The sequence below is a fragment of the Patagioenas fasciata genome, chromosome 14, assembly GCF_037038585.1.
Source record: "Patagioenas fasciata isolate bPatFas1 chromosome 14, bPatFas1.hap1, whole genome shotgun sequence".
In the NCBI taxonomy this organism is placed as follows: domain Eukaryota; kingdom Metazoa; phylum Chordata; class Aves; order Columbiformes; family Columbidae; genus Patagioenas; species Patagioenas fasciata.
The window spans coordinates 10,669,276-10,696,474 of NC_092533.1; the positions used below are offsets into that span (position 1 = coordinate 10,669,276).

Sequence of the window (27,199 nt, forward strand, 5' to 3'; positions counted from 1 at the left end):
ACCTTGGCTATGATGTGGCAGAGGGTTACACTTTCTGATATCCTGTTCAGAAGGAACTTAACCTTAAAAGACTAGATATTGACAATTATTTCCAAATGTAGTGTAGTTTCCCTTCAAAAAAAAAGGCTGTAGCAGTAGTTTGTAAAGGAAGACAGCTCTACTTGAAGTACTTTCTACTATCATGCAGGGGAATTCTCATTTTTGTAGAATAGGAAGGGCACATCTGCAAATTTGGGGTTTCTAAAACAGGCATCCCATGAGCTTCCATATATCTCCATGGATTTCCACATTGTCATACCTGGGCTTTTCACCTGAAGTCTAGAAATAGTAATGAGTAAAATCAGAGATGCAGCAATTATCTCAATTAGCTGTTGTATGGGTGAGCAGATGATACTGTGTGATGTGAGACATTAGAGCTGCTCTCAATGTTTATACCACACAGGACAAATCTAAATTGCCAGTGTCTATACTGAAAACAAGCTTTCTCTAAACAGTAGTGTGTTATTTATTTTTTCTGTGTGCTTTCCTCAAAAAAACCCAATGAAGTGGCTGTTCTCTCCTTCATTAGCATTGTTTTTGAAAATATATTGTTTGTGATTGTAAACAAAATCCTGGTTGTCAAACTAAGTTGTATATTAGTCAGAACCACTGCAAATGCTGCAGTCTGTGTGTGGGGTGCCTCACCTGTAGTGGGTATCAGTGCAATTTTCTTGATGCCTCACTTGAGATAAGGGAGAGCATAATCTAAAGGGGGGGAAAAAAATCTGAGACAATAGTCTGTAATAGGAACAGCCACTTTATTAATTTGCTAAATGAGCTAGGGCTGTATATTTAGAAACTGTACAGCAGTTAGGCTGATCCTGAGAGTGGGTTCCTGGAGGCTTGGTGTATGCAGAGGTAACATCTGATGTAGTGATAGAGCCAGTGTGAGCCCAGCCGTGTGTGCCGAATTTGATTTATCCCCTTGCACAAGCACTGCAGTCTTTTCCACAAAGTAGCTGGTAAGACGGTTGCTACAGCACCGTGATACAGGCAACTCATGGGTCTGATATGTGTTACCTGTTCTTCTGAGTCTCTTCCATCTATGTGAATTGTTTTTGGCAGAGTCCCCTATGCTGACCTTTACTTCTGGTCATAAAGGTCTCCTTTTGACTAAATCTATGTCAGTATTAAAGGGCAGGAGACTGAAAACGCTGCAAAGTGAATTGCTGGACTTGCAGGCAGTTGGTGCCTATTTGGTACCAACTTAGTAGTATGTGTTAAGCATCATGTGTGTGGGATCAGAGGCTGCTAAACAAAAAAATCCTGAAAAACACACCCCAAACAAAACCAAAAAGCCCCAAACAAACAACAAAAACAACAAATGCACAGCCTTACATAAAACTCTGAATACTGCTCTGCAAATGGAGGAAGTTGGGGAAGAAAAAAAATTACAGTGAGACAATGTACTGTGAATGTTTGCACCTTAAAATACTACATCCGGCTATTGCTCAGTGCTTCCTGCTTGTGATGTGCCCCTGTGCATGTCTGGATTATGGGCACTCATCCTCTGACTTCAGTCAAAGGAAAACTCTGAAGAGATATCAGACAGGAACCTGTCTTTCCTAATTTCAAGCTTAATTGTGACTGTTTCAGTTCCTAACCTCGCAAAGTGTTCTTGCCTTTTCTCTTCAAATCAGAATGCTGGAAATAGCGTGTGACCGCATGTGGATGTGCATGGACAAAAGGGAGAACAACTGTTGCAGAAAATAATCCGAAAATGGTCCTTTTCACCTCCCTGTTCGTAGACTATCAGTGCGCTTTGCTTACAAACTAAGTATAAAGTACTATGTAGCTGCTGTAATTTATAACAGTGCCAGTTCCTGCATGCATTTTGGGGCAGTATTTTAGGGCAGGGAGCCTTGTCCCATGCTCCATCTCTCGTTGCTTCTGGTCAGCGTTAGGGCTGTCTGAGCGCCTTGTGGGCAAATGCATTAAATCAAGAGTATGATGAAGCCTGTGTGACTGTGATACCACAAGCAATTTTAGTAGTGGGTTGGCATATTTATTTGGTGGGCTGCTAAGCACATGTATTCTACTCTACACCTTAATGTCTGGTCTAAAGTTGTAGGATCCAAGTTAACATATTGCTTTTAATCACACACAGCAGTGACTGCTGAGGTGATTTTATACAGGCACCAAGCAGTTATAAATTCTACCTGTCTAATGGTTGTTTTTAACTGTCTGTAGATGGTTAATATTACTTTCTTAAAGACTAGACTGTGTCGTTTTTTGGGAGCTGATGAGGGCTTCAAGAACAACTTGTTTGTCTGCATCTTGTCCCCAGTCCCATGGGTGTTTTAAAGCTTTGGAGATGTGCTTTGTCCTGTGCTTCCTGCAGACAGTCCTGTGTTAGCTTCGTTTCTGAATGACCTGCCCTTACTCATGCTGCAGTAATAATTGTGTAGTTAGAGCATCCACAACTCTTTTGCTCAGCCTGTTTGTTCCTTGGCTGGGGAGAAAATGTGGGTGTTATTAATAGGGATTGCCCTTGAGGTGTGGGAATTAGATATAATCCGTGGCAAAAAAAGTTGCCACAGTTTTGGACAGCAATTTCTTGGGCTTCATAGATCATTATTTTCCAGATTGGAAATTAGCCTTCTAATGCATTGGTCCTGTAGTTACAGATCTAAGAGGAACATACACATGGTCCTTTCTTGCGCACTCTGTTTACTTGAGTGCAGCTCTAACAAGTTAAAATTATCAACTGCTGAATAATGTTGCTGTAATAAAGCTAATCTGGAGTGATCTTGACAGAGAAATTTGTATTCTTAGTGTGGTGTTTGGTCTCGTGTGTTTTCTGGGCTTCACTTGCTAGAGACATTCCTGAGCAGCACCCTGAGGCACATCGACCGGAACACTGACTGGGCTCCAGCAAACTTGAGTTTGCTCAAGCACAAAAGCTGAAGCTGAGTCTTCTGTTATCCAAGAGTGCGAAGAAAACCCCATTAATTCAATGGGAACTGAAGTAAAATACAGTAGTGAGAAAGAAAGCCTTTGACTGTCAAGTGTTTTGGTGGTAGTGGGAGCCTGAGGCAAACAGTGTTGGGTGCTCCCTGCAAACAGGGTGATGTCCTCCCTTCTCCAGTGGGTCCAGGAGATGAGGGGTCTCCAGCTTCCACTGCTGAAGAGCAGAAGCTCATGTCGCCGCTCTCCTTGCAACAGGGATTTACAGGTCAGAGAACATTGTGTTGTATAGTGCACAATATGTTCTTTGTGGGTATATAGGACAAATGCAGATACATTGTTATACAGGAGTGTTTAAAGGTTTTATTTACACTGATAGCAAACAACTTGAAAGTGGTTTTGCTGCTTGGATCCTTCACTAATGACTCTCAGTAAATCAGTTTGTAGCACATTGGCTATGGAGCAATGTATGATATTGTGTATTCCCTCTGTGTAGTTGTATTTTAATGCTGCACAATGAAGTTCCCCCGCTGCCCTGTGTTCGTTCTGAATGAAATCTGATTCTTCATTCCAGAAGTGCTCTGCTTGTCTGTGGGGCCATTATTCAGCATTAATCAGGAGCCTATGACACAGACTGGCTATTATGTCTTGGCAGGGCATCTAGATGCTGTCTTCTGAAATACAGGCGCTCTCTTTTTGTAAGAGCAGAAAAGGGCTTTGTGCGAAAGAGTTGTTAAATTGTATAAGGTTCATGGAGGTGTTTGAGCAGCACACAGCAGCTACAGGGAGTGAAGCTGTGTGACAGTGGCTAGTGAAGTGTTTCTGATTTTTATTTTTATTGTTGTCCCTCCTAATACGTTCAGGATTAGTAATTGTACTTGATGACAGTATATCCACTCTCATGCGTTGGCACTGTGTTGGTTGGTCATTGGGAGATGCGGTAGCTATGTGTCTGGTGAAAAGCAATACTGTAACAAACATACTACATTGATTTCCATGTAACTATGATTAGACACTTCAGATAGAGAACAGAAGGACCTTTTATTCTGTGTTCAATTAACTAACATTAACAAGGAGGAAAATAGGTGCTAAAAGCAAATCTTGACAAATAAAACTATTGTATTGCATTAATGAAATGCTATTTAAAATGGTATTCATGAAGAAGCTTTATATGAGAAAGAAATGAGAAATCAGAAACAAATTTTTCCCTTCAAAGCATATGACTTATGCTCTGATAAAATTAGATTTTTAGTTAAAGGAATTTGCAGTCATTAAGTGCTGCCCATGAAATACGTCCCATTTATAACCATCTGCTTTATGGTGTCTGCAGAAAAGTATTCTTCCTCAGGCAATGCATCTGAGGACTTTAGTGTCATTTTTATCAAAATAGTTTGGTTCTCTACTAGTAACATTATTAAAACCTCCATGTGATTTTGTTATGTGAGAGCAGTATCTTACCCTTCAAAGAAAGGGTGACGACTACTTTTTGTAAGGAGATTGCCCAAGATTGTGGCCAGACTTGCTGGTGATGTCTCTTGCTGGTATATTATTAATAGATCACTAATGGAATCATCTTATGTTCAACATATACCCTCACAGGGAGAAAATTAGCATTGCTTATTCTTTTATGTTCTACAGAAGAGAAAAATGATTTGGCTGAGGCAAACTAAGAAACATGACAGTCTGTGCCATGGTTTCATTCTCCTGGAGGGATAGAAACCCCAGTTGTTTCCATCTGGAGCTGAATGCTTTTGTGGCTGTTCTTTAAGTCATAGCATGGTTGCCAGGTATTTTTCCTATTTCCCATTTTTCTGAAATGTTGAGCGTTCTCAATGTCACTGATCTTTTCTCCATGGAAGGGGATGCTTTGGGGGACACACAAATGCTGATATTCTCCCAGGTAATGAGAAGTGATGACTTGCAGCTTGATCTCAGTGTTCTTCCCTGGCATTTCTAATGAGCTTTTTCCTCTGAATCCTGCATCTGTTTTTTGGGATAGTTTATATTCATTAGAGTTTACAAGGGGAACAGAAGAAAAGAAGGGAAACTTTGAAGACCATCCTTTGTTTTCCACGATGTCTACACAGTTCTTTTCATGGAGCTACCAAAAGGGTATTTAATACAAGGGAGCTGACACTTGAATATTTTGTAGAGTGTGATTGTCTTTTTTCTTTTGATCAATGTAATAGTTGTAATTAGTTTTAGTGTTTCTAAGCTTTTGAAGTGCAGAGAATTCAAACAGCTTGTTAAAGTGAGGGACTCCAGGGGAACTTTAAAAGTACTCTTCCCTTTTGCATATATTACATGTACATGGGCTTGATGATAGCAGGCTGTATCTGAATTTTGTCATCCTGTGCCCCACCTCTCAAACTGATATTTTGAAAAGCTCTGAGAGGTCCCTGGAGTGTAACTGTCTACGCAGCTCAGAGCTTTGCTGCCTAAAGAGGATAAGTGCTTTGAAGTCTGTACTAATCCTGAATGCCATTTTACAGATTTCTCAAGAGCACTGAGGTAGCATCTTACAGGGAATAATAACTTAGTATTTTTATAAGCAAATACTGATTATTTTTTTCTGTTTCTCTTGGTTGATTTGGAGGGTTGCAAGGAGGAGACCATTTCTGCTGTTCTGATCCTTCTTGGCTTTGGTGAAAGCTTTGTTTTTGAAACAACTTGCTGGTTGCTTGTAGGAGAGAGAAGCAGTGTCTATTGCCTACACAACTGATGACAATGGGACATAGTATAAATTGTCACCATGTTTGAGCAGCGCTAGGCCAGGAAATGTGTGATGTGCTGAGGTCCCTGGGATGGGGAATGTCTTGGTGGGATGGACCATGTCTGGAGCTGGGTCCTGGGAGAGGGACAGGAGGCAGAAAGGAGCATTTCTGTAGGCAATAAATGAGTAACTACAACATCGTAGTGTGAGATATTATTACATCCTTGAATAAAACATCTCACTCTGAATCACTGGATGCTGTCTGTACTCAGGTGAGGGAGGTAAAGGCTCCAGGAGTTAGCTGAGCACGTACTGTTGTTACTTCCATAAGCTGATTTTTTTTCTTTTGTTTTCTTCTGTTCTGTCTTGTTTTACTTTGAAAAGCTCAGTATTTTTTATTGGGTGCTCCAGTGGCAGCTTTCTGTATTTTCAATTACCCTGTGACAGGGTGCCTGGCAGTGCAGGAGGGGACTGTGGATACATTTCATTAGATGTGTAGCACTGTACTTTATATCCCTTCTTCTAAATGTGGTCTGCAGGGAGTGACTTTATTTTTTTAAAAGTGAAGATACAAATAAAATACAAATAAAATTCTAATAAGCATCAGGTGGGCCAGAAAGCTCTGATGTCTGGGGAGGCCATGTGTTTCTTTCCTATCAAAAGCAGTAAAGAAACAAACATTGTTATTTTATTCTCTGATAAACAAACATTAGAGAACAGTGAGCACTAAGGGAATGACATAAGGTTAGACCAGGCACATCCACAGGAGTAAAAACCAGTTTTATGAGCTTTTGCCAGGGGTTTGGTGAGCTTGCTCCTCTTGCCTCTGTGTGGCTGTACCTTGGTGGAGATGGTGCTGGGGCCGGGTGGCACTGGTTGCAAGAACTAACTCAAATGATGGAAATAAGTATTTGTAATTAACCCATAAATAATGTTATTTCTTGGAATTAAATATTTATTCATCTGCAATGCCACTGCTAGTACAAGTAGTGTTGTCTAGGAATGCAATAGCCTCAATGCTTTATGCAATGTTGTCTTTAAAAGAAGTTTCTTTAGAGATAGCAGTGATGCTTTGCAAGAAATAGGGCAAGTGATGTAGGTGTGCGAAGACTGAAATGAGCCCTCAGCTCTAAGTGTGAGTAGTCAGGTTGCTTTGAAATTCTTCAGGTATTTGAACAACTCCCTGCTAAAAATATCTGTAATGGCTCCTCCCTTCTCAACTCTAAATCTGTGGTATGATAATAACCCTCTAGCTGCTCCCTTTTAACATCAATAGAGGAAAAAAAATCCATTTTAAAGAAAGGTTTTGTGCTCTGCCATGTAACTTATCACAGAAAGATGAATTATTTTAGGTGATATATTGATCCACTGAATATTTGTGGACAAACTGAAATGTATGCTTGTATTTACTCCTCATTCTGTAGACCTTCATAGATGCTTCCCTGGGACAATGACTAATGTTTTGTAGGGGTTTCTGTTCATGCTGCCTTTGAACAATTCTTGTGTTAAAGAAAAAAACAAAAACACAAAATTCTCTTTTTCCTTGTAGGACTCCAGAAGGTTTGAAGTTACAAGAAGAAAAGGTAGGCAAAAAAATACAGTTTTCTCTGAATGTGTGTGTTGGTGTGGAGTGTTCTTGCAGTAACTTTTTAAACAAACATGAGTTTACACACTTGGAAGAGTGTACTGCTGTGGGATTTCAAAGAGACTGTGTCCCAATGCTTGTCTGGCAGTTTTTAGTGTTGCAAGTCTTTTTTTTTTCCAATGGAAAGTTCCTCTTCCAGCACAGACCTGCATGGTGGTATTGGGGCTGCATGTCAAGGTTTGTTGGGTGCTGGCAGAGGATCTGAACTCTGACCCTGGAGCATTTTGAGGAGAAAAAGCTCCAGACCAGGCTTTCCATGCATTGGCATGCTGCAAATCCACCCCAGGGTGCAGCAGTGTTAAATGTGAGTTTTGCTGGTGCCCTGAGCTCAGCTCCTGCTCCTGGAAACTTGTGTGCATTAGTAAGTAATTAGCTGCTCTGTGATGGATCCCAGCAACTGGGTGAGAATCGCCCATCAAAGAGCTCATTTTGGTCATCATTAATTTTGATTTTGTTTAGCAGATGTTTTCCAGATCAGGCAGTTAGTTGCTTCATCTGTCTGGGTACAATGGGAAGCGGGTGGCACTCTCCCATGCAACAGATTAATGTATTCCTGTTCTGTTCCAGCATCTTTAGTTGCTTCAGACATTCTGTATATTGGGAAGAGGTTGTAGCTACCACTGTTCTACTGCATAAATAAAAAGGTCAGGTCCAAGGGTAACTCTTCATCTAGGCACATAATCTCCTTTTTATTTTTTATGTGTTTATGGTGTGTGTGTGTTTTTTTTTCCCTGAGACTGAGGCAGCGAAGAGTCTTGAATAAAATATATGGCTGTTGCTAAAGATTAATTCTGTTTAGCTCAGATTTCTAGCATATGTGTGTGTGTTTGGTCAAACTTCTGCTACTCTTAATGGAGACATCCAGTTTTACTGGACTTCCATTGGTCTTAGACCAAGGAGAGCTCTTGGATGGTTCAGGGTTGCTTTGAGATGCAGAAGAGCATCTCTGGGATCCTGGGTATGGAGATGGTTCAGTCATGCTCTAGATATAGGGTTTGTGGTGCAATTTATCACAGAACATTAAGACTGAATCTAGTCTTGTGAAAATGGACTTAATGGATAAAATTTTGTGGAAGTGCCCCTAGTCTACTTTGATATGATTTGGGTCTCCAAAATTTATTTCCTAGTGGAAGTAACCAACACCTACAAAAACTTAAATAAAGCAATTTTTGAAAGCAGGACTGAGTTTATAGATCATATGGGTGCTTGGAAAATGTTATTTCAGTACAAAAATTGGATTTTGAGATCAGCGCCTCTAGACATCAAATTTCCAGGCTGAGGCTGATTTCTCCTTGCCTTCACAGGATGGGTAAGACTTGGCTTCCATTTGGAAGGGTGAAACTCTACCTTTTTTTCAGAAATGATTTGAATATAATCAACTTCTCTGTCAGAAAGCTTCTTAGATCCATGGATAGAGTGGAGAGAAAGGGATGGTAGTTCGGGAGTTAAGGTTTACAGATAAATTTGACCTATGCCCAGCAACACAATCTGTGAATAATCAAGTATGTCTGAAGAACTGCAGACTCCTCAGAAGTCAAGAAGAAAATACTAACAAACATGATAAATACATCTTGGTCACAAAAGCCTGTGGATTTGCGGAACTACCTGGGGATTTTCAGCAACGATTAAGTATCTTCCTCTCTGGAGTTAGTCCTCAATAGTGCTATAAAATAATTCAACAAAAGCCTCCTTCAGAACCCTGTTCAGTATTAAAATGTGTGCAGAGCAGATACCACTCAGTGCTGGAAGAAAATAACAGGAGGGCTTAAATGTTTGTTATACACATGAAAGGATTTATTAGAAATATTGCGATATGGTATGATCTGATTTTTAAGGTTCAGGCCTTTTTTCCCTGAAATGGTAATTTTTGTGCATAATGGTTTTTTTACCTGAGGAAACTATATGATTGGAAAATCTTTGAGGGTGGGAGTTTATGCTTGTTGCCTTCCCTTGGTGGAAGATTTGACTTTCTGTTGAAAAGCTAAAAAATCTTTGAAAGTTAAAAATATCAAATAGAAACCATGACACGGGGAGAGCTGCAGTAAACCTGCTCTGTGCCTTTTATTATTCCATGCTCACAGATGAACCAGGATGATTAGAAAAGAGCTTTTGGTGAAAGGAGGGGCAATCCTGGATCACACTTCCCAGAATTTTTTTTGACAAAAGGTTTGAGTCCTTTAGTTTGAAAGCTTTTTTTTTTCCAAAGGAAACAAAGTCTTGATTGTTGAGAAACAGTCTGTGGGTAAATACTAACTTGCCATCCTTATTTCCTTCAACAAATAGTCCATTTAATAGATGGTTGATGGTTAGTTGTGCTGGATTGTGTTTATATTAGATGGAAGAAAGATGTGAAAACACTTTCTTCCTTTTTTAGCTGTGGATGAGCGTAGTTAATCTGGGAACCTTTTTGGTTTCCAAGGTGTCAGGACTACATGTGCTGGAGAAATTCTGAAGCTGCTCCAAAGCCCATTACAGCCGACGAATGGCTTTCCTTTGACTTCTGTGGGTGATAGATCAGCTATAATTACATGATCTTTTAATTGCTGTGGTATGGAGGGGAGATGCTTCCCTGACTGCAGCTGGCAGCCGTCTTCCACCATAACGTTTGAAGACTGATTTCTTTCTGAATTTCAATGGAAATGGCTACAGATATGTTCCGTTTCTGGAATACTTAACTGGTGTTTGAATATTATCCTTTTTGACAAAAAAATGATCTTTTAGCCCAAAAAACCTCATTCTGGTAGTTGATTAGAAGCTGCAAGAATATTTTCCTACATTCAGTTTAAGCTCATTAAGTTGAAATTTTGCTCTCAGTGGGTCATGCATACAACCCGCTGCAGTTTCCATCTGCATTACGCTCATGTAATGAAAAACAGAATATGGTGTCAGGTTGTGTTGCTAGCTTTAAAAAAAAAAACTAACAGACTTGAGAAAACCCAGCATTTGGTAAGCAAGCACAGGATTTGAATACCATCTCATCATATTGCTCTTTTAAACTAAATTTGAGGGGCAAGTTAGAGCAGGCAGACCCTTTTTCAGTTATCCAGTCTTCTATCTTTTCCCATTTCTAAAGACCCGTTCATTTTTTACTCTGTATATTTACATATGACATCAGGTGTTAGCATTGTTGCTGGTTCCTATGCACTACCTGCCCTTAGTGTGCAGGAAAGGGAAACTGAGCAAAAACATTAATAACCTGCACATTTTCATCAGCTGCCCTGTACAGTGAAATGATGCAGGAGAGCAGAACAGAGGCAGGGAGCTGGGAGCAGCAGCAGTTTGTGCAGATCAGGTGGAGACAACAGGTATTGAGTGGAAAGGATGAAGGATAACATGCAGCAGACAACTGGGAGACTAAAGGGTTTCTGTTAGGTCAGAGCAGGATGGGGCTGTGCTCTGAAGGGAACACCTGGGAGCATTTGGCTTGACAGTGCCAGGTCTTAATTCCAAAGATTGGCAAGTTTTCACTGTGTAATGTGTGGATGAATGACCACACAAGTTATGTATGTAAAAGCCATATACGTTCATCAAATTCCACATGTCTAGCAGAAGGGGACCTCTGGGGATTTCCCCAGCTATTTTGTTGCAAGAACGTGGGGACTAATTCTGTAACTTCTAGAGCTGACAAATGCTCCTACTCCTGTTGGCAGTGTGGGCCTAAAGGGTGCTCAGTACTAGAATAAATTGTCTGCTGAGGATAACTGTATACCCAAGTGCATGTATAGTCACATCAAGTATAAAGAGCCACATCTTCAGTAGATACAAATGAGCAAAGCCACGCTGAATTTAATGGATCACCTTTGCTTTTTATTAGTTGAGAGTCTAGCCCAAACATGTAAAACTTTTAATTTGTTTTTATGTTGCTCACAGCTATCCATTCAACAAATTAGTGTCAAAAGATGCTTTTGAAACCATTCAGGCAAGAAATGTTCAAGCAGATTGCTTCCACTCTGTTTGTCCATACAATCTTATTAAATGAGATGTAGCTCCAGATTTATTCAGTCAGATGCCATCATGCTATCATAAAGATATGAACTGTATCTGTTTTGAGTTAAAAGGCTGAAACCTTTCTGAAGTATTTGCAGGCTCTGTATTGTGGATGTCCTCTTTATTTTTATATGTATTTATTAGGGATGCACAATCCTCATGTTACAGTGTGTTTCCTAATCACAATGAGAAGCAGTAGAACAGAGCACACCCTGAGCTTTGACAAGTTGCCATTGTTTTATTGAAAAATATCTGGGGCTACATAAATTAGCAGTGGTGGAGGATCCAGCCAACAGCTTAAGAAATATTTCATTGCTTGCCACTTGACATAAATTCTTATGTTCTAGATGAAAAACTGACTCATGGTTATAAAACAGTAATGCCCTTTAGAAATTCTATTCACTTCATCCCTTCTTACGCATTTCAAGTTTCCACCTATCCATGGTAGATGAAAGGTTCTTGAAACTTGGCAGGAATGGCCAGTTTCTCTCTTCAAATCCTTCATTAACACAATGAAATGATCAGCTGTAATTACTTTGTGTTAAATCACCTATTCATTTCCCATCCTGTTGTTCTCTTCCTGTTGCTGAGTCCAAGAAATGTGCTTTGTTCCTTATGACCAGGTCAAAACTCACCAAAATTGATCGCTGTGGCTGATCTTACTCTTCGGAAGCAGCTCTACTCCCAGGATCTCAGCTGTCTGCCTGTCTCAATGATGTCCAGATTATATACTATACCAGCTATATGTATCTGTATGTATATGCTGTGTACCTACAATGAGTTGTCATGTTCAGAAGTACCAGCTCGATCTTCAGGATGGGCCTTAAGTTCAGAGGATGAGCTATATATTAAAAGTATCTGTTTTGTAGGATCACAAGTAGGAGTAGTTTCTATGTTTATTATACTGATTTTAACAGTTACTCAGTCTTTACTGAAACCAAAGGTTCATGTCTCTATCCATCTCAGCTGCTCTGTTTTCACAGAAAACTTTCTCTGTTTTTTCAGAGCATATGTTGTTGGTAAATGGCAATCTGTTACCTGGGGAAGGATATGTCACTGGGTCAGAATATTAACCTGATGTTTAGCTCATTTTTTTCTAAGTTTGGGAAACTGCAGTCCCTCTGTTTTTTGTACCTCATCCCACTTGAACATTATTCCTCAAGTACATGATGCAGTGGGGATGCCTAGTTTGTGCAGTGCTCGCAGGGGATTAGATAGAGATAATGAAGGTAAGAATATTTTCAAGGAGTTGCCCCAGGCGTTTTTTTTTTAATTTGGATTTTATTTTAGAGTCAGGCTAACCCAAACTGGGGAGCGGGGGAAAGGGGCGAAATTGTTCGTTCCCATGTATCTATTGGTAATAATGTTTAATTACAGCTTGGCATATTTGGTGGTTCCAAGTGACAAGAGCTAACAGAAGGAGTAAAACCATGTGGAGGGGGAAGAGCCCCAAATAATCAACTCATTGTGCAGAGCAGTAAATTAAACTAATATGGATACTCCCAGATGGTCTTAGTATAGTTGTTAGAATCGTGTGTGTGTGTGTGTGACTCTGAGCAAGGACAAGTAGTTGCAAACACCAAGCAGTAAATTGCAACTCAGCCACGGAGTTTGAGTGGTTTTCTAAACTAAACAGCACTGGTCCTCATGGTCATGTTTGTCTTCCAAATGGCTGTTTGTTCATTCAGATAGATTACATTTGAAAGTGTGAATGGGGCTGTGGTTGAGCCCAGCTTTGCCAGCAGATGTAGGAAACCTATTGCATGCACAGCTCTTGCACTGCTGGAAGCAGAAAGGTTTTGCACAATAAACTGCTTGTAAATGGAGACATTGATTCCTGTAGTGAAGTATTAATACTTTGGGGCGGGAGGAGGAATGAATTCTGTTCATGGCAGAAGGGGCATGAATGTTTAGTAAGTAAATAGAATAGTATGTGGCTTTGCTGGAGCAGCAGATTGATGGACCTGAAGGAATTCAAGTGAAAACTCCTTGAGAAGTGCAAAACCAGGCAGCTGGTACCAGCGGCAGGTTGGAAGAAAGAGCTCATAGGCAAGCTTAGGAGGTGTTCAGACTTCAGTTCCCTGTGTGGGGAGAGGGAAAAGCTGGAGGTGAGTCAGAAACTGAGACTTCATGAGGTTCTACAGGGAGATGCAAAATAATACATATCTGTATTCCATACTACCATATTTCATAAACAGGTGTCCCCAGTGCAGAGTGCTGAGTCTGGGTGTGCTTCAAGGCGTTTCTTTTTCCACCTGAAAGCGGGATAAGCTGTGCTGGTTTGGCAGCTGAATAAGCCGCTGGTGCTGCCGGGGCTGGCTGCCATACCATGCTGCCCATCTTTAGACAATCGCAGTTCCTGGTCTGAACATGTGTGGAACAGCTGGAGATCAGTCACCTTGTTTTGGCACACAAGGGAAGTTACTAAAAAAGACCAAAAAAAAGGCAGGATACTGCCATTGCCTGCCTGCTTTGTATCTAGTATCCATTGTGGGTGGATATTGCACTGCAGTATCAGGTCCTAAAAGCAGACATGTAGAAATCTCAAACTGCAGCTATCTCCACTGTAGGAGAGTGGAAGATGATGGATGCTCATTTACAGCTGATAACTTGTGGCTTGAAACCATGTACTGACCTGCAGCAAAACAATGGCCTCATTCCTTCTGTGGCTCCTTCAACTGCTTTGTCTCTAGGAAACCAGAACTGCTTGATGTTTTGGGGTTTTTACAACCAATTATATTGCACATGACTTGCCAACTTAAAGCTTGTGACCAAAGTACACACCGCAAAGCCAACTTCATCAACTCAGCTTCTCGGAACAGTTAACAGCAAGGCAGAGCTTACTGAACAGGCTTTTGGCTTCAGGCTGTGCAAGAATTTTAAGTCAAAAGCATGCAAAAAATAAGATACAGCTGTGTTGAAGGGAGGCATCAGGAAGCATGTAGTATCCAACCTGGAAGGTGGATCTCTTCTCATCAGCTCATGTTATTTAGAAACTTCAGAAGATAGAGATATTTTCTGGACTTAAAGGAGAGTGTGGTGGTGTGTTTGTGTTTGGTTTTTTTTTGTGGATTTTTGTTCTGTTCTGTTTTTGGTACACACCAAGTGCTGTGACTCCTAGGGCACCTCTGGCAGTGTCTACCCTCTGCCTGTGTCCCCCAGCCTGGCAAGTCAAGAGCATCCTCCGTGCTCTCAGGGTGAGATCAGTCCCAGCAGGTCATGGTGGTGCCAGCTTCTGTCTGAGATGAATAACCTCCTTGCCAGCTTGAATGCCAAATTTTGATGAAGGCTTAATAGAGAGATTAGTTTTATTCCACAGGGCAGTCTCTCCTTCTCTTTTTCACTTCTCCCTTTAATCTGTGTTCCACAGCCTGTAAACTGCCTGTCCTTCCTGAGAGATAAGCACATTTTTCCCTACCCTGACATCACTTGATTCTACAAGCTTCTCTACTTTTTCCAGCTAAACCGGGTGGTCTTTTGGAAGATGTTACTTTGTTCCACAAACCTCATCTTGGTTGCATCTTCCCACTCTCCCACAAGCACTTAGCTCCAATGGACCCAGATCAGTGAAGAGACTGGTTTGCACTGGTCTTTTAAGATGACCTGTGCTTAGGAATAAGAGATTTTCAGATAAATGGGCTTTTTTTGTTGACTTAGTCCTCCTTAGCAGCAACCAGGTTGAAATACAAAGTGAGATTTGAAGGCATGGCAGTGATTTTGTTGAGCAGTGTATTGCTGTTTGTATGAAATTCTACTTTCCTTTCCAGCCACAATTCTGCAGAAATACTGTTGTTATGCAGAGCATTGCATGATTTGGAAGTCTCATGTGGAGAGGTCACATGCTGCTTGCAAATAATATTGAAAGGTGCAAATGCTTTGGAAACCCTGAGTTTTCAGACCAGGTGTAGAAGAACCTTCTTTGTAAGGGTTGAATAAAAAGCTGGCAGCAGATGTTTCTGATAATGGCAGTATAATGTAATATGCAAATATTCTCCAACAAGTCACTTTATCCAGCCTGTCTCAGAAATTAGCAAAATAAGTAACTCAGACTTCGAGCCAGAAAAGCCGAAGTCCGAGATGGATTATGGGCTCAATCAGGTTTTTGAGTCACGAATTTTGAACATGCTGCTAGACTACTTAGTGTGTAAGAGCATCGTATATTTTCAATTACAGACTTATTAGGTTTCAATGTGCCATTTCTTCCTGAACTGAGCTTTAACCATAAGGCAATTAGGTTAATATTTCAGAGCTTCAACTCACTGCCCAAATAAAGATAAAATAAGACAGAAATTATTGTCTTTGTGCTGAGTTCAGGCACCTGTTATATAAGCAGGTGGCCATGGCCTCTACCTGTGGCAGATGCAGTGTGTGGAGCTGCAACCTGGAGGGCTGTGGTTTACAGGAGTGAAGGCTCCAATGCTGCCCTGGTGTCTTCTCCTGGAGGTGCTGAACTTTCCCAGGGTGGTGGTGAAGAGGAGAGCATCAGCGGTCCTTGCAGCACTTACCTGTGAGTCCGTTATCTTCTTCCACTGCATCCATTTCTCACCAAATCCCACTGGATGTGGAGAACAAACTGTTTGGGTGGTTGGTGCTGTAGCCATGGCCCTGGCTGCTGCCACAGCAAATACGCTGCTTAAATCAGTGGTTTTCCAGCTGGGCTCTGCTTTGTTTGTAAATGTGTCCTTTGGACTTTACATTTCCAAGCGAGATTTCAGCTCAGCAATTAGTGTGTCGTCATATTTTTTTAATAAGACCTTATGAGCTTGTGAAATGGTCCAGTTGTTCATGGTGTTTGGGAAAGAAAAATCTACTGTGTGTAAGGTAATGTAATTACTTTTCTAAAGGAGTCTTTATTATGCATCTAACTGCACATTTACTGTACTTGGTAGACCAAAATAAAACCAGAACAGAATGAATAAGCCATTTTGGTCCATTGGGTAAATAAAACAGCTAAAGCGTTTATAAATATGTATTTAGTCAGTGGAGCTGATTGGTGACTCTGCAACTGCTCCAGAGTCTGAGTTAAGTAATCCAAGTTTAATAGCCTTCCATAAATATTTCCTTGTTTGTCAAACGGCAGTAGTTATTTATCCATGTCATGCCACTTGTTTGTGTTTGAGATCTTTTGAAGAATACTGGAGGAGTTTGTTTTGCATATAACAGAAGATGGGCACTATGCATGTTTCATGAAGTAGCATCAGAGTGGTACTTGGATCTTGTCCCCTTCTCATTTCCATCCTTGCCTCTCCCTCGCGGGTGGTACGTCTTTGTCACTCTTTTTACTCTTTCCATTTTGGCGAGGTTAAAATGTGCCTTCTTTCTGCTGGACTTCTAAATTCCCTCTGTTAAAGTGACCCCGAAGATGTGACAGTCATTAGGGCTGAATCTCAGCCCAGCTGCTTTTTCTAATTAAGGGTGAAACTATATGACACCATTATGAAGCTCATCTAGTAACCTGTTTTACCAGAACAAAATTAGTTTGTGTGAATAGTGATTCTAGACATATAGGGCCTATAGGCTTCAAAGCCTGTTGCTTCCAAAGGCATAAGTTGGATTCTGGCTTTTAAATTTGTTCAGTGCATTGGTCCAGCTCTGAGTTTATCTGTAGGTTTTTGTTCCTGTGGTTTGTTGTGTGCACTTGTTGGTGGAAAGACCACAGCTGAAATTCACCGTGTGGAGCCAGCAGATAATAGCATAATGTTCTTGCTTAGAAAATAAAAAGTACAAGAAAAAAAATATGCTGTTTAAATCTGCAGAACTGGAAGACTTTAAAAATGTCATTTCTTATGAGATTTCAATTTAGCTTCTCTTTGCAACTGCAAAGTAGGTAACAGTGACATGCAGTCCCCCTTCTGTTTTGCTTCTCCATTGAAAAAATCTATCATGTGAAATATGTATGATATAAATTTTTCTTCTCATATTTGAATGTTTTAAAGAATGACTTTTCTCTGTTAAGTAATATTTTTATCCTTTGAGTTTCATGCTTTCCACAGTAGTACTACTTCTTTGCCCATATGTGTTTTCCAAAATTTAGTTTTCCTTAAACTACATGGTAGTTGTATTTAGATTTTAACTGTTGTTGCCCTATTAAATACAGAGGTTCATTAGCTGCTTTTAGCAGAATCAATATTGTGGCAAACCTTATTCCCTGGGAATAGTCAGTGAAGCCAGAAATTGGAAGCGGCCCAATGCAGCTTCTCAGCTGTTATCAACATGTCCAACTCTGTTGGCACCTGTGTCAATGAGGGATGATCCATTGCCAGAGACACTTGCATGGAAAAACAACAGTTTGGTAAAACAGAGGGTGGTTATGATTGGAGCAGATGTGTGGTACAGTGTGTGAGGTGACCGGTCCTGCACCTCGAGATGCTGCTGGGATTTACCCAGCATGCAGGAGTCAGGATCCAGGCTGTGCCTCAACACTGTTCAACAATGACCCATAGAAAACACTAATAAAATAAGATCTATATTCTCCTAACTTTATGATAATGCTTTAAACAGTGCACCTCTGCAGCAGCCAAAAGCTGAGCTAAATTAATGGATGAACTCACAGCCTCTGCTCTGCTACATGATGCTCAGGATTGCTGGACCTGTGTGGGGTTCCCACTGCTGGGAGCTGGAGTGATGTGCAGCAGCCAGAGTCACAGAAAAGCTGGAGAGAATGCTGAGGCCATTCCTGTAGAAACAAGGTTGTTTCTGCCATTATGACAGGGTCTATTCTGGGCTGCAAGATGTGCACTGGGTATAGGGCTGTCACAGCTTACAGTGGTCTGTTGGTGTCAAAACCAGTAAGGAGCAACTCCTTCTTGTAAGGTACAGCATGGGGAATAAGTCAAAGCCCTCACAAGTACAATAAATATCCTAGAAGCTCTGACAGCTCTTCACTACTACAAGGTGTCTCAATTAGAGGGAAGTCTCAAGTGGAGGTAGCAGTAAAGGAGCACAGGCACCAGAAATCCCTCTCTATTTTCCTTTTTGAAATATAAAAAAAATGCTTCCCACATTTGGAGTTTCACATTTGGATGACATCCCTGAATATATTCAAAACAGGTCAGCTGGATTATAGGCATCGCTAAGTGAGCATTTTTGGTAGGTCAGAGTTTTGCAGTTACCACGGGAATGTCCTAATGCATCTCTGGGAAGTGTGGAGATGCTGGTGCAGTGATCAGGCTTTGAGTGAACTTCAAAAAGATTTCTCTTTGAATGTCAAACAATGCTGGAAATGACTCTTTACCACCTTTCAGTGTCCACCCAATACAAATAACATCACCAGAACAAATCCTTGCAGATCTGTTTATCAGGCACTGCAATTCTCCCTTTGAAGGAAGGGTGTTCATCAGGGCTAATTTGTTATAGCTGAACTGTATTCTGTCCAATTAGAGGACCCCATAATCTTGCAGTTGTCTTTAACTAAGCGCTGTTGTATTATTAAACAGAAATCATTAGTATAGCCCTTTCTCTTTTCACCCGTTTGCCTTTCCATCAGACAGAAGCTCTGATGTGATTATTTATCAAGATGATGTTTGTTCACTGGAGGGTGAGACTGGTCTTGTCATGAGAACAGTGCTGCTGGCCTTGCTGACAGCCTGTGCAAAACATGGACTTTTGCCATGGTTTTTCTCTGTTTGGGAAACATGAAGGATTATTTTCAGTATCAGATATTACAGCAATTAATAGTGGGGTTGACATAAAAAAAAACTTATTGTATTCGCTTAACAACAGGAACATGATGAAAATCATTAAAAACATCCAACTTAATTTCCTTTGCACAGAGAAACTAATATTGATTCAGTACTCTTAACAGTGGAGTTTCCATTTTACTTTCGTGGGTTTTGTAGCAATAATTTTCAGACCTGCCTTAAACCAAACCTGTTCATTCTTTCAGTGTATTCCCGTGGGACAACAAGGTTTCTGTCAGAATGGCAGTGGAGTTCTTTTAAGGCTAACTGGAAGCAGGGAAGAGGGAGCTAAGGGGGGAGCGTGGTTTGGGGCGTGCGTGTCCCCTTTGCCGATGCGCTGATCAGCAGAGCGGCTGATGTTAATGGTGCTCCCTGGAGAGCGGCAGCTCTGCTGGCAGAGCCATTAATTTCCAGCCATTCTGTCAGTGGGAGCTGAACATAGTGCACTTATTTAATTTAGATATTAAATCTTTTTCTTAGCACAAACAAACACTCCTTTGCTAGCTTAGAATTCTGATAGGAATTAATTCTGATAGAAGAAGTTAAAAAAGTAATCATCACTCTTTCAGTCATGCTCTCGGGTATTTTTTCTCCTGAGATTTTCTTCTTCTGCATCCTCTCATAGGAAAAAGACATGGAAACATGACTCACTGGAGTGCAAATATCACCAAAGCTTGTGCCATTTCTGAGATAAAATCAACTTAAAACTAATTATCATAATATTAAACTTCATAGTACTATCACAAATGTCAGTCTCATGTAATCCAATAGTCATGATGTGCCTTTTTACTTACAGAGTGACAGCAAATACTTTAGGTCTCAATTAGGGTTTAACTTGTTGCTGCCTGATAAGCAGTCTGTCATTGCTGACCCAACCCTATTGATTCCGAGTTTCAAATAATTAAAATTTTGTGCCTATATTAAGGAGAAAAGCAATAAATTTAAGTAGCAGAATATCCTCAAACTAGAGTATAGCTTTAGTGTTCCCCCTTGTAATTGAGGTCACTGAGTTTGCAAGAAAGATATGACCTTGGAGGGAGACAGCTGGTGTTAGTGAGAGCTGTAGTTGCCAATTATTTGTGTAATTGTGTAATTACTTGTCTAAAAAAAATAGTTTTTTATACATGGAGTGAAGAAAGCTCTTCTCTCCAGCTGGGACTAATCTGTAGCATGTTTTCAGTGCATCCCCTGAAGAAGGAAAATGCACAGGAAGGAGCTTCTGCTTCTTGCTGGTGTTTGTATATATGTTGGGTGTTTTTGGCTTTTTTTGCCTTTTCTTTTTGTTTAAGGTTAGGAGCACAGCAAAGTGGCTGATACATTGAAGGCTGTGAGCCATGATCATGTCCTGGATATGCCTGTGTCTTTCTAAAGCTTTTGCAGAAGCAAACCAAAATACTGTGAATTAGACTCTGTTGGTGCCCAAGAGGCTCCATCTATTCTGGTACTTCCAGTGGCAGAAGCAAAGAAGAAATTTATGAGAGTGGTTAAAAATACTCCTATTGATTCCTGGGGCTGTGTCAGTCTGAGTGATTTGGTACGCTTTACTTTCTCCGTGCAGACCTCATTCAGTTGCTATTTTGTGCCTTTGTCATGATTTTGGTGAGGCAAGTTTAAAAGGAAAGTGATATCTGATACAAGTTGTAAGTGGAAAAACAGGCACTGCTTTGGAAATGGCAGCACAGAGATGCTGGCCCCTCTGGGATGCTGGTCCTCCCATGATTTGTTCTGTATCAGCACTACTTGGCCTGAATGTATGGATTTACTGGATTTGTGTTAGTTATTTCATTGATAATTTGCTTTGCTTTGGCAAGTCAGGCTGTAACCAATAAATAAACCCTATTATTTGATCTTAATGGGTTTGGGGGACCTAAGATGTATCTTGACTATTATGAGCGTAATACCTATAGCTGGGATGGAGACCCCGCTTGCCTTGCCGCCACGGGTGTGAGTAAAACTTCTCACAGGATTGCGAGTATATTTATCCTTTCCGTGCACATATGCACGTGTAACTTCCCGTGCTTAATACAAGCACATATACAATTATTTCCTCGCACAATCGCGAGTGTATCTTCCTCCCGTGCTTCCATATAAGCACATGTAGTATTCCGTGCATGTGTAAGTAAATTAACCCTCGCAGGATTGCGAGTGTATTATAAATTTACCCTCGCACAATCGGGTACACTTTCCATACTCACTACGAGTACCTGTATCTCTTTAAGAATAATCCCGCACCGTGTTCATGCAGTGTGCACTCCTCTGGGACTCAGGGGCGGTTCCGGCGTTGTTTTGGGTGAAGCCACATGCATGCACTCTGTGGACCTCCTGTTGTATTAGTTGCTGCCCCTTAATAATTTTCCTCAACTGATACCCAAACCTATATTTAAGTCATTTCTGGAGTGCTAAAACCCTGTTTCTCACTGGTTTAATAAAAGTTGTTTTGGACCCTGTTGTCTCTTAAACTAACCTCGGGGTGCCTCTGTGACACTAAGCATCCTGAATTCAGAAATATTTTAGCTGCTTTTCACACGATTTTGAAAATAACAGGAACTTCTTGACTACTGGGTTTGTATCCTGAAAGTCATTGTGTTGTCTTACTCACACAAATAACCTTTCTTATTCTTATGTGTGAGATGTGGATAACACTGAAGTAAACTTAGAAATGTTGGGTGGGGTGGTTAAGTGTTTTGGTGTCTTTAAAATACAGCTGTGAAAGAAACTGTGTGTGTGCCAGTGATATATCTCACTCTGGCAGGATCAGCTTTCTGCCCAGGTGACACTGTGGGTCAGTGACAGATGGGGCAGCTACAGCAAACTGCTAAAATTGCTGACCTGACTATGGTCCCCAAGACATCAATATTTGCCTGACATCAATGTCACAGAATCACAGAATGTCAAGGATTCGAAGGGACCTCAAAAGCTCATCCAGTGCAATCCCCCTGCCGGAGCAGGAACACCCAGATGAGGTTCCACAGGAAGGTGTCCAGGTGGGTTTGAATGTCTGCAGAGAAGGAGACTCCACAACCCCCTTGGGCAGCCTGGGCCAGGCTCTGGCACCCTCACTGTGAAGAAGTTTCTTAAATTTAAGTGGAACCTTTTGTGTTCCAGTTTGTACCCACTACCCCTTCTTGGTTGTCACCCAGAAGAGCCTGGCTCCATCCTCCTGGCACTCGCCCTTTACATATTTATAAACATTAATGAGGTCAAAAAATATCTGCTAATGGGTTTTTCCTCAGCTATGCTTCACAGAATTGTAGAATAGTGGGTTGGAAGGGACCACAGAGATCATCCGGTCCAGCTTTTTCCTGGCAAAAGCTCAGTCTGGACAAGCTGGCTCAGTATCCTGTCCAGCTGCATCTTAGAAGCGTCCAGTGTTGGGGAATCCACTATTTCCCTGGGGAGATTATTCCAATGGCTGATTGTTATCAGGAGAAATTTCCTTCTTGTGTCTGATCAGAATCTCCCCAGGAGTAACCTGTACCAGTTGCCCCTCAGCTTTTTCCATGAATTCCTTGTAAAAAAGGGGTCTCCATCTTCTTTGTAGCCACCTTTTCAATACTCTTCATCTTCTGCAGAGCCTGGTTTCTGCTGTGCTTGCACTGCAATGTCGCATCCCATGTGGATGCGCAGAGAAAGTGATTCTTCAAGTCTCCTAGGAACAAAGTTTAAGGCTCTTTTCTCTGGAACTAGATTTATTGGCTAGAGGGAAATTGAATGGGATCACTTCAGAAAGAGGAGCAGTGGCAGAATGGAAAGGCTGCCAGGAACCTGGCTGCTGCTGGGCAGGGAAACTGTGCGGGAGGCTCAGGGAGATGCAATTTCTGTTCTATAGCAATTAGAAAGGGGAGAGGGAGGACTGAGAGGAACAAAAGAGAACCACATGCTTTGAAAGAAAAAAGCCCTTTGTTTAGTCTGGCTTGCTGTTCTAAATCTTGATTGAATTAGTTGTTCATGGAGGTGAGGCAGTGACTGCAGGAGGCCAGGAGCCCATGTGATGGATTTACTCTCTGCAGAAGTATTTACTGGGCAGCTGCTGGTGCTTTCCACAATTTTTCCTATGTGCATATTCGAAGCATGTGGTTTTCCTGTTGAAGAACTTTGACGATTGCAAAAGAAAAAAACCTTGACATCTTAGCTGCGCTCGTTAGAGCAAATCTAAAGGGAAGCCCAGGGCATTTTAGCATCAGTGTGTCACGGCAGATGGTGTCCATTCGATGCTGAAAGGCTGCAGTGTGCTCTGGTGTTCAGGGTATTGCCAACCTCACTTCTGCATGGGAAACCTTTCCTTCTGCCCCCAGGTTCCCTGAAAGATGTGGCTTTTTTGCCATCACGCCGCAGCATCGCTCTGGGCCAGACGTGCTGGCGGAGCTGCTGTAGCTCCCCAGCCCGCGCTGCTGTGTCTCACCCCCCAGCAGCAGCCCTGGGAATTGTGTGCCTGGCTGTGTTTGCAAATTTGGCCTTTAGTTGCTTGGTCTCCTGCTTTGTTGATGGCTGGAGAGATCATGCAGAACATACAGAAGGATGCAGCTGTGTGCCGTGAATAATTATTAAGTGCCTGGTTTGTGTTGTTCCTTGAGCCAGGTTTGAGAGACAACCTTTGTGGTGATTATTTTACAGAGCCCCTGTTGGAGCAAGGGCAAGTTTAAAGGAAAAGTGACAAAATTCAGCATCTCAGCCTGAAGTACTGACACCCCCCTGTCTATTAAAAATCATTGTGTGCCCTTCCAGCAGCCCTCCCTGTATGTAATGAATAGCACCCAGTGTGCTGGAGGTGGAGTGTCTTTAGAGGAGAAGTCAGGATGATTTTTCTGTTTAGCTGTGCTGAATTATTTTTGATAGATGTTTCTGTGGTACGGACCAGCCTCAAATGACTTTCCTGTGTACCTCATCGTGATACACGGCTCTGAAATAGCTTCTTCCAGCTCTCTCTGGGGAAGGCAGTGCTTTACACCAAGTGAGAGATAAGATTGCAAAGTCTGCGCTTATCTTCCTTAAGAGCAAGTGAAAAAAACATTTCAACAGCCTGAGATAAATAAGTGTTACCCTGGTATTTTGTAGCAACTTTTTCAAATGGAGGCTTTGTTAATACTGTAGTACTGGGGCAATTCTCTACAGCCAACATCTGCAAAATCTCTTCAGTTGTGTATTTCATTATTTCAACAGATCTTGCTCATCTCTAAAGGTTTTGGTTTAGTCTGGAGGAAAAGCAGATGGTACGTATGTGTGATCCAGAGTAATGAAAGAAGAATATGGGTGTGCACGCTGGATTTTTTTTTCTCATGAATAGAAGATTCAAACAGAAAAAAGCTATCACAACCATCTGTGCTCTTCCATTCAGTTAAACCAAGGGACCCCAAATCGTGTGGGTGCATGAGCCAGTGTTGGGGTTTGGGAACTTGCATGTGTGTCTGCATCTAGGGTAAATGCAGAATTGCTTGAGCCGGGAAAACACGGCAGAAACCCACCTGCTCATGAGACTTTCAGGACTGATTGGACAGGATTTTGCCCCTGTTTGCTTACCTGTGGGGGAGAACTTGAAACCTTCACAGGTTTGTCCCTGGTTGTGGGGAACATGGGAAAGGGCACATGGTGGCATGGCAGGGACAGATCATGAGCCTGGGTCCTTATCTAGAGCTTGTGAAGATTTTACCTCAAATAACTCATCCTGCTCTGTCCTTCCTATCTCTTCCCGCAGCTTTGCAAAATGTGTTTCACGTACACAGTGTCTCCCTGCTTGAGCCAGTTATCTGGCTCTCAACAGCTACTTATTCTTTCAAAGTACTCTATTACTGCAAGGATTTGATTTTTATATATATATACGAATATTTTGCTATCGTGCTGGTTGTGTGTGGCTGTGGATGCAAAAGCACCTTAGCTCCATGCTTTCCCGTACACTCCATCTCTCACTGCAGTATTGATATTTCTACATGTGGTAAAATTAATTAAATTATGTTCTCTATTTATGAGCTAGTTTATTGCTTTAATTATTTATTGCTACTGCAGCTAATTTGATTTAAGCAATATTTAGTTCTGTTTCAGTAACTTTTAATTTTAAAAACAAACTGCTGGTTTGAATTCATTGGCATTAACAACCTGTTATTGATTAGTTTGGCCTCACACTGTGTGATGAGGAAAGAGTGGCTTCATGCCATGCTAAGCCTTCAGACCAGAGCATTAACAGCAAGTTTAAATATGTTTTTCTGGGAGTAGTTCTTTAGGAAGTGTATGAACACTTGCAGGTTGTCTAAGGAAGATCAAAGCCCATCAGCAATTTCTGTGGCTTGAGCTTATCGTTATAGGAAAGAATGAAAGATGCACAACTAAAAACTGCAATACCTCCTCGCACTTTTATACCTCAATCACAACACTTAGGCATGCTCTTTACTACGGAGTTTTTTGTTGTGAATTGATAATAATGTCTGTAGTGGTGAAATTTGGTCTGCTGGACTGTGTATCTCTTAAGGTTTGCTTTCCAATTTGAAGAACTTAATTCAAAGCCTATTAAAATCAATTGGAAGGTTTCCTCTTTCACTTGTACTTTATTTCATACTGCATCTCCAATAATGACTTGCTAGCTTTTCTCTGTGTCATTACGTTCTGCTTGACGGTTCATGATTTAAAAGACCAAGAGGTTAACTAACTTCTCTTCCACCATCTCCACTTACCTGTGACAAAAGCTCAAGGGCTACACTTGGGAGCAGAAACCAAAGGTCTTATTTGTAAATTATAGTTCAAGGTCAGTCCAAAGGGTGTTTATTGAGGATTCGGGGCTGATCCTTCTGTTCCATAGCTTGTTTCATGTGTCTTATGCCTGTATGGCTCTGGATTTGCTGAGCTGTCCTGTTGTGACTCTGCCAGGCTGTGCACAAAAGGTGAGGAAATGAGCCCATATTCAGATGACTGCATAGGCTGTCGAGGACATGGGGACTTGCCCTGGTGCAGATCTGACCTGAGCAGTGGGCAGGGGTGAGGACATCGGCACTAAGAGGGTTTTAGGTGGATACATGGAGTTTGTAGCACATGGGCAGCATGTGGTCTGCACTGTGCTGTTGTAGAGCATGTAGCTGGGTGGTCTTTTGACCTTTCAAGTTGCTATGGGATAACACACACATTTAGCTTAGGAAATGCTATGAATAGGGTCCTTTGATCTTTTCCCTGGTCATTCCATGTTGATCAAATATTCATATAACTATCCCGAAGACTTTTAATGCCAGTTCTTTTGGTTTACACTAACTTCTCTAACCACAGTCGTCTTTGCAAGTGAAGAAGGCCAATATGGTTATAAGATGGGGGCTCTTGTCAGGTGGTTGTTATGGCCACAGCACTGGGTTTGTGTTCAGCCAATTTGAACATGTGCCAGGTCCAAACCTCTCCTGAGGCTGAGCTGTTGTGGTCAGGGTGCAACTGGGACCTCTGCTTGGTCCTTGTTGTGGGTCTGACAAATATTCTTTATTTATTCCATCCTACAGTGTGGTGTTTACAGCATATGCAGCGATATGAAACAGCTGCCATATCTCAAGCCAGAGGTAGCTGCAGCAGTCCTGGAGTGCCTATGTAAGCTCACATTGAATCCACAGGGATGAAGGGCTCTATTAAAAATGTAAAATCATTATCCCTAATCTTGAAAGTGGACCGATCCATTTAACATATATAATTATAAACTTTCAAACAAGATGATTTCATCTGGTGGAGCATCTGAGAATTGTTTTTTCATTATCACGTTTTGGAGAGTGAAAAATCTTCCTATTCTCTCAGAGGATTTTGTGGGATTAGTTGCTGCTGCTTATTCCTGCAAATCTTTGTGTAGTTATACACGTCTCTAATTCATTCTGCATCCTTTTGGGCAGTTTTGCGTTGCCTTCTCCAGTGATGTGCTGGGATGGTCCCCTTTCGATGGCAAGGAAAATAGTCAAGCTTTTCCTGTAGTTAGTCAATTTGAAAAATGGTTTGACAATGTGTGCAGGAGTTTACTGATGCAGCAAAGTAGTTGCTTGTGCAATCAATTTGGGAATAACCATACTGACTCAGAAAACCACCCGATGAAGTGATTTGCATGAATGATATTTTCAGCGTGAAATGTGATAGGAAACATAAGCTGATACTTTCATTGCTAGATCGTCTAAATTCCCTTCTAAGATTCTGATAGCAGGTCATGCTGCCCAGGCAGTAGCTCTGACCGCTTGTTTGTGGGGTGAGATATAAAAAGAGGTCTCTGGTCCTGGTGACTGAAAA

The 27,199-nt window shown here is 41.4% G+C and overlaps 1 protein-coding gene across 5 annotated transcripts in view; it reads left to right on the forward strand.

Annotated features, from left to right (window-relative positions):
* Positions 1 to 27,199, forward strand: part of FSTL4 (follistatin like 4) — a 219,878-nt gene that overhangs the window by 11,673 nt on the left and 181,006 nt on the right. For 3 of the 5 annotated variants that reach the window (XM_065849394.2, XM_065849395.2, XM_071814762.1), the window contains exon 3: positions 7,209 to 7,242. The exons of the other annotated variants lie outside the window; for them this stretch is intronic. In XM_065849394.2, coding sequence (XP_065705466.1) covers positions 7,209 to 7,242 — 34 coding nt within the window. The remainder of the gene's footprint in view (positions 1 to 7,208; positions 7,243 to 27,199) is intronic. 5 annotated transcript variants of the gene reach the window in all.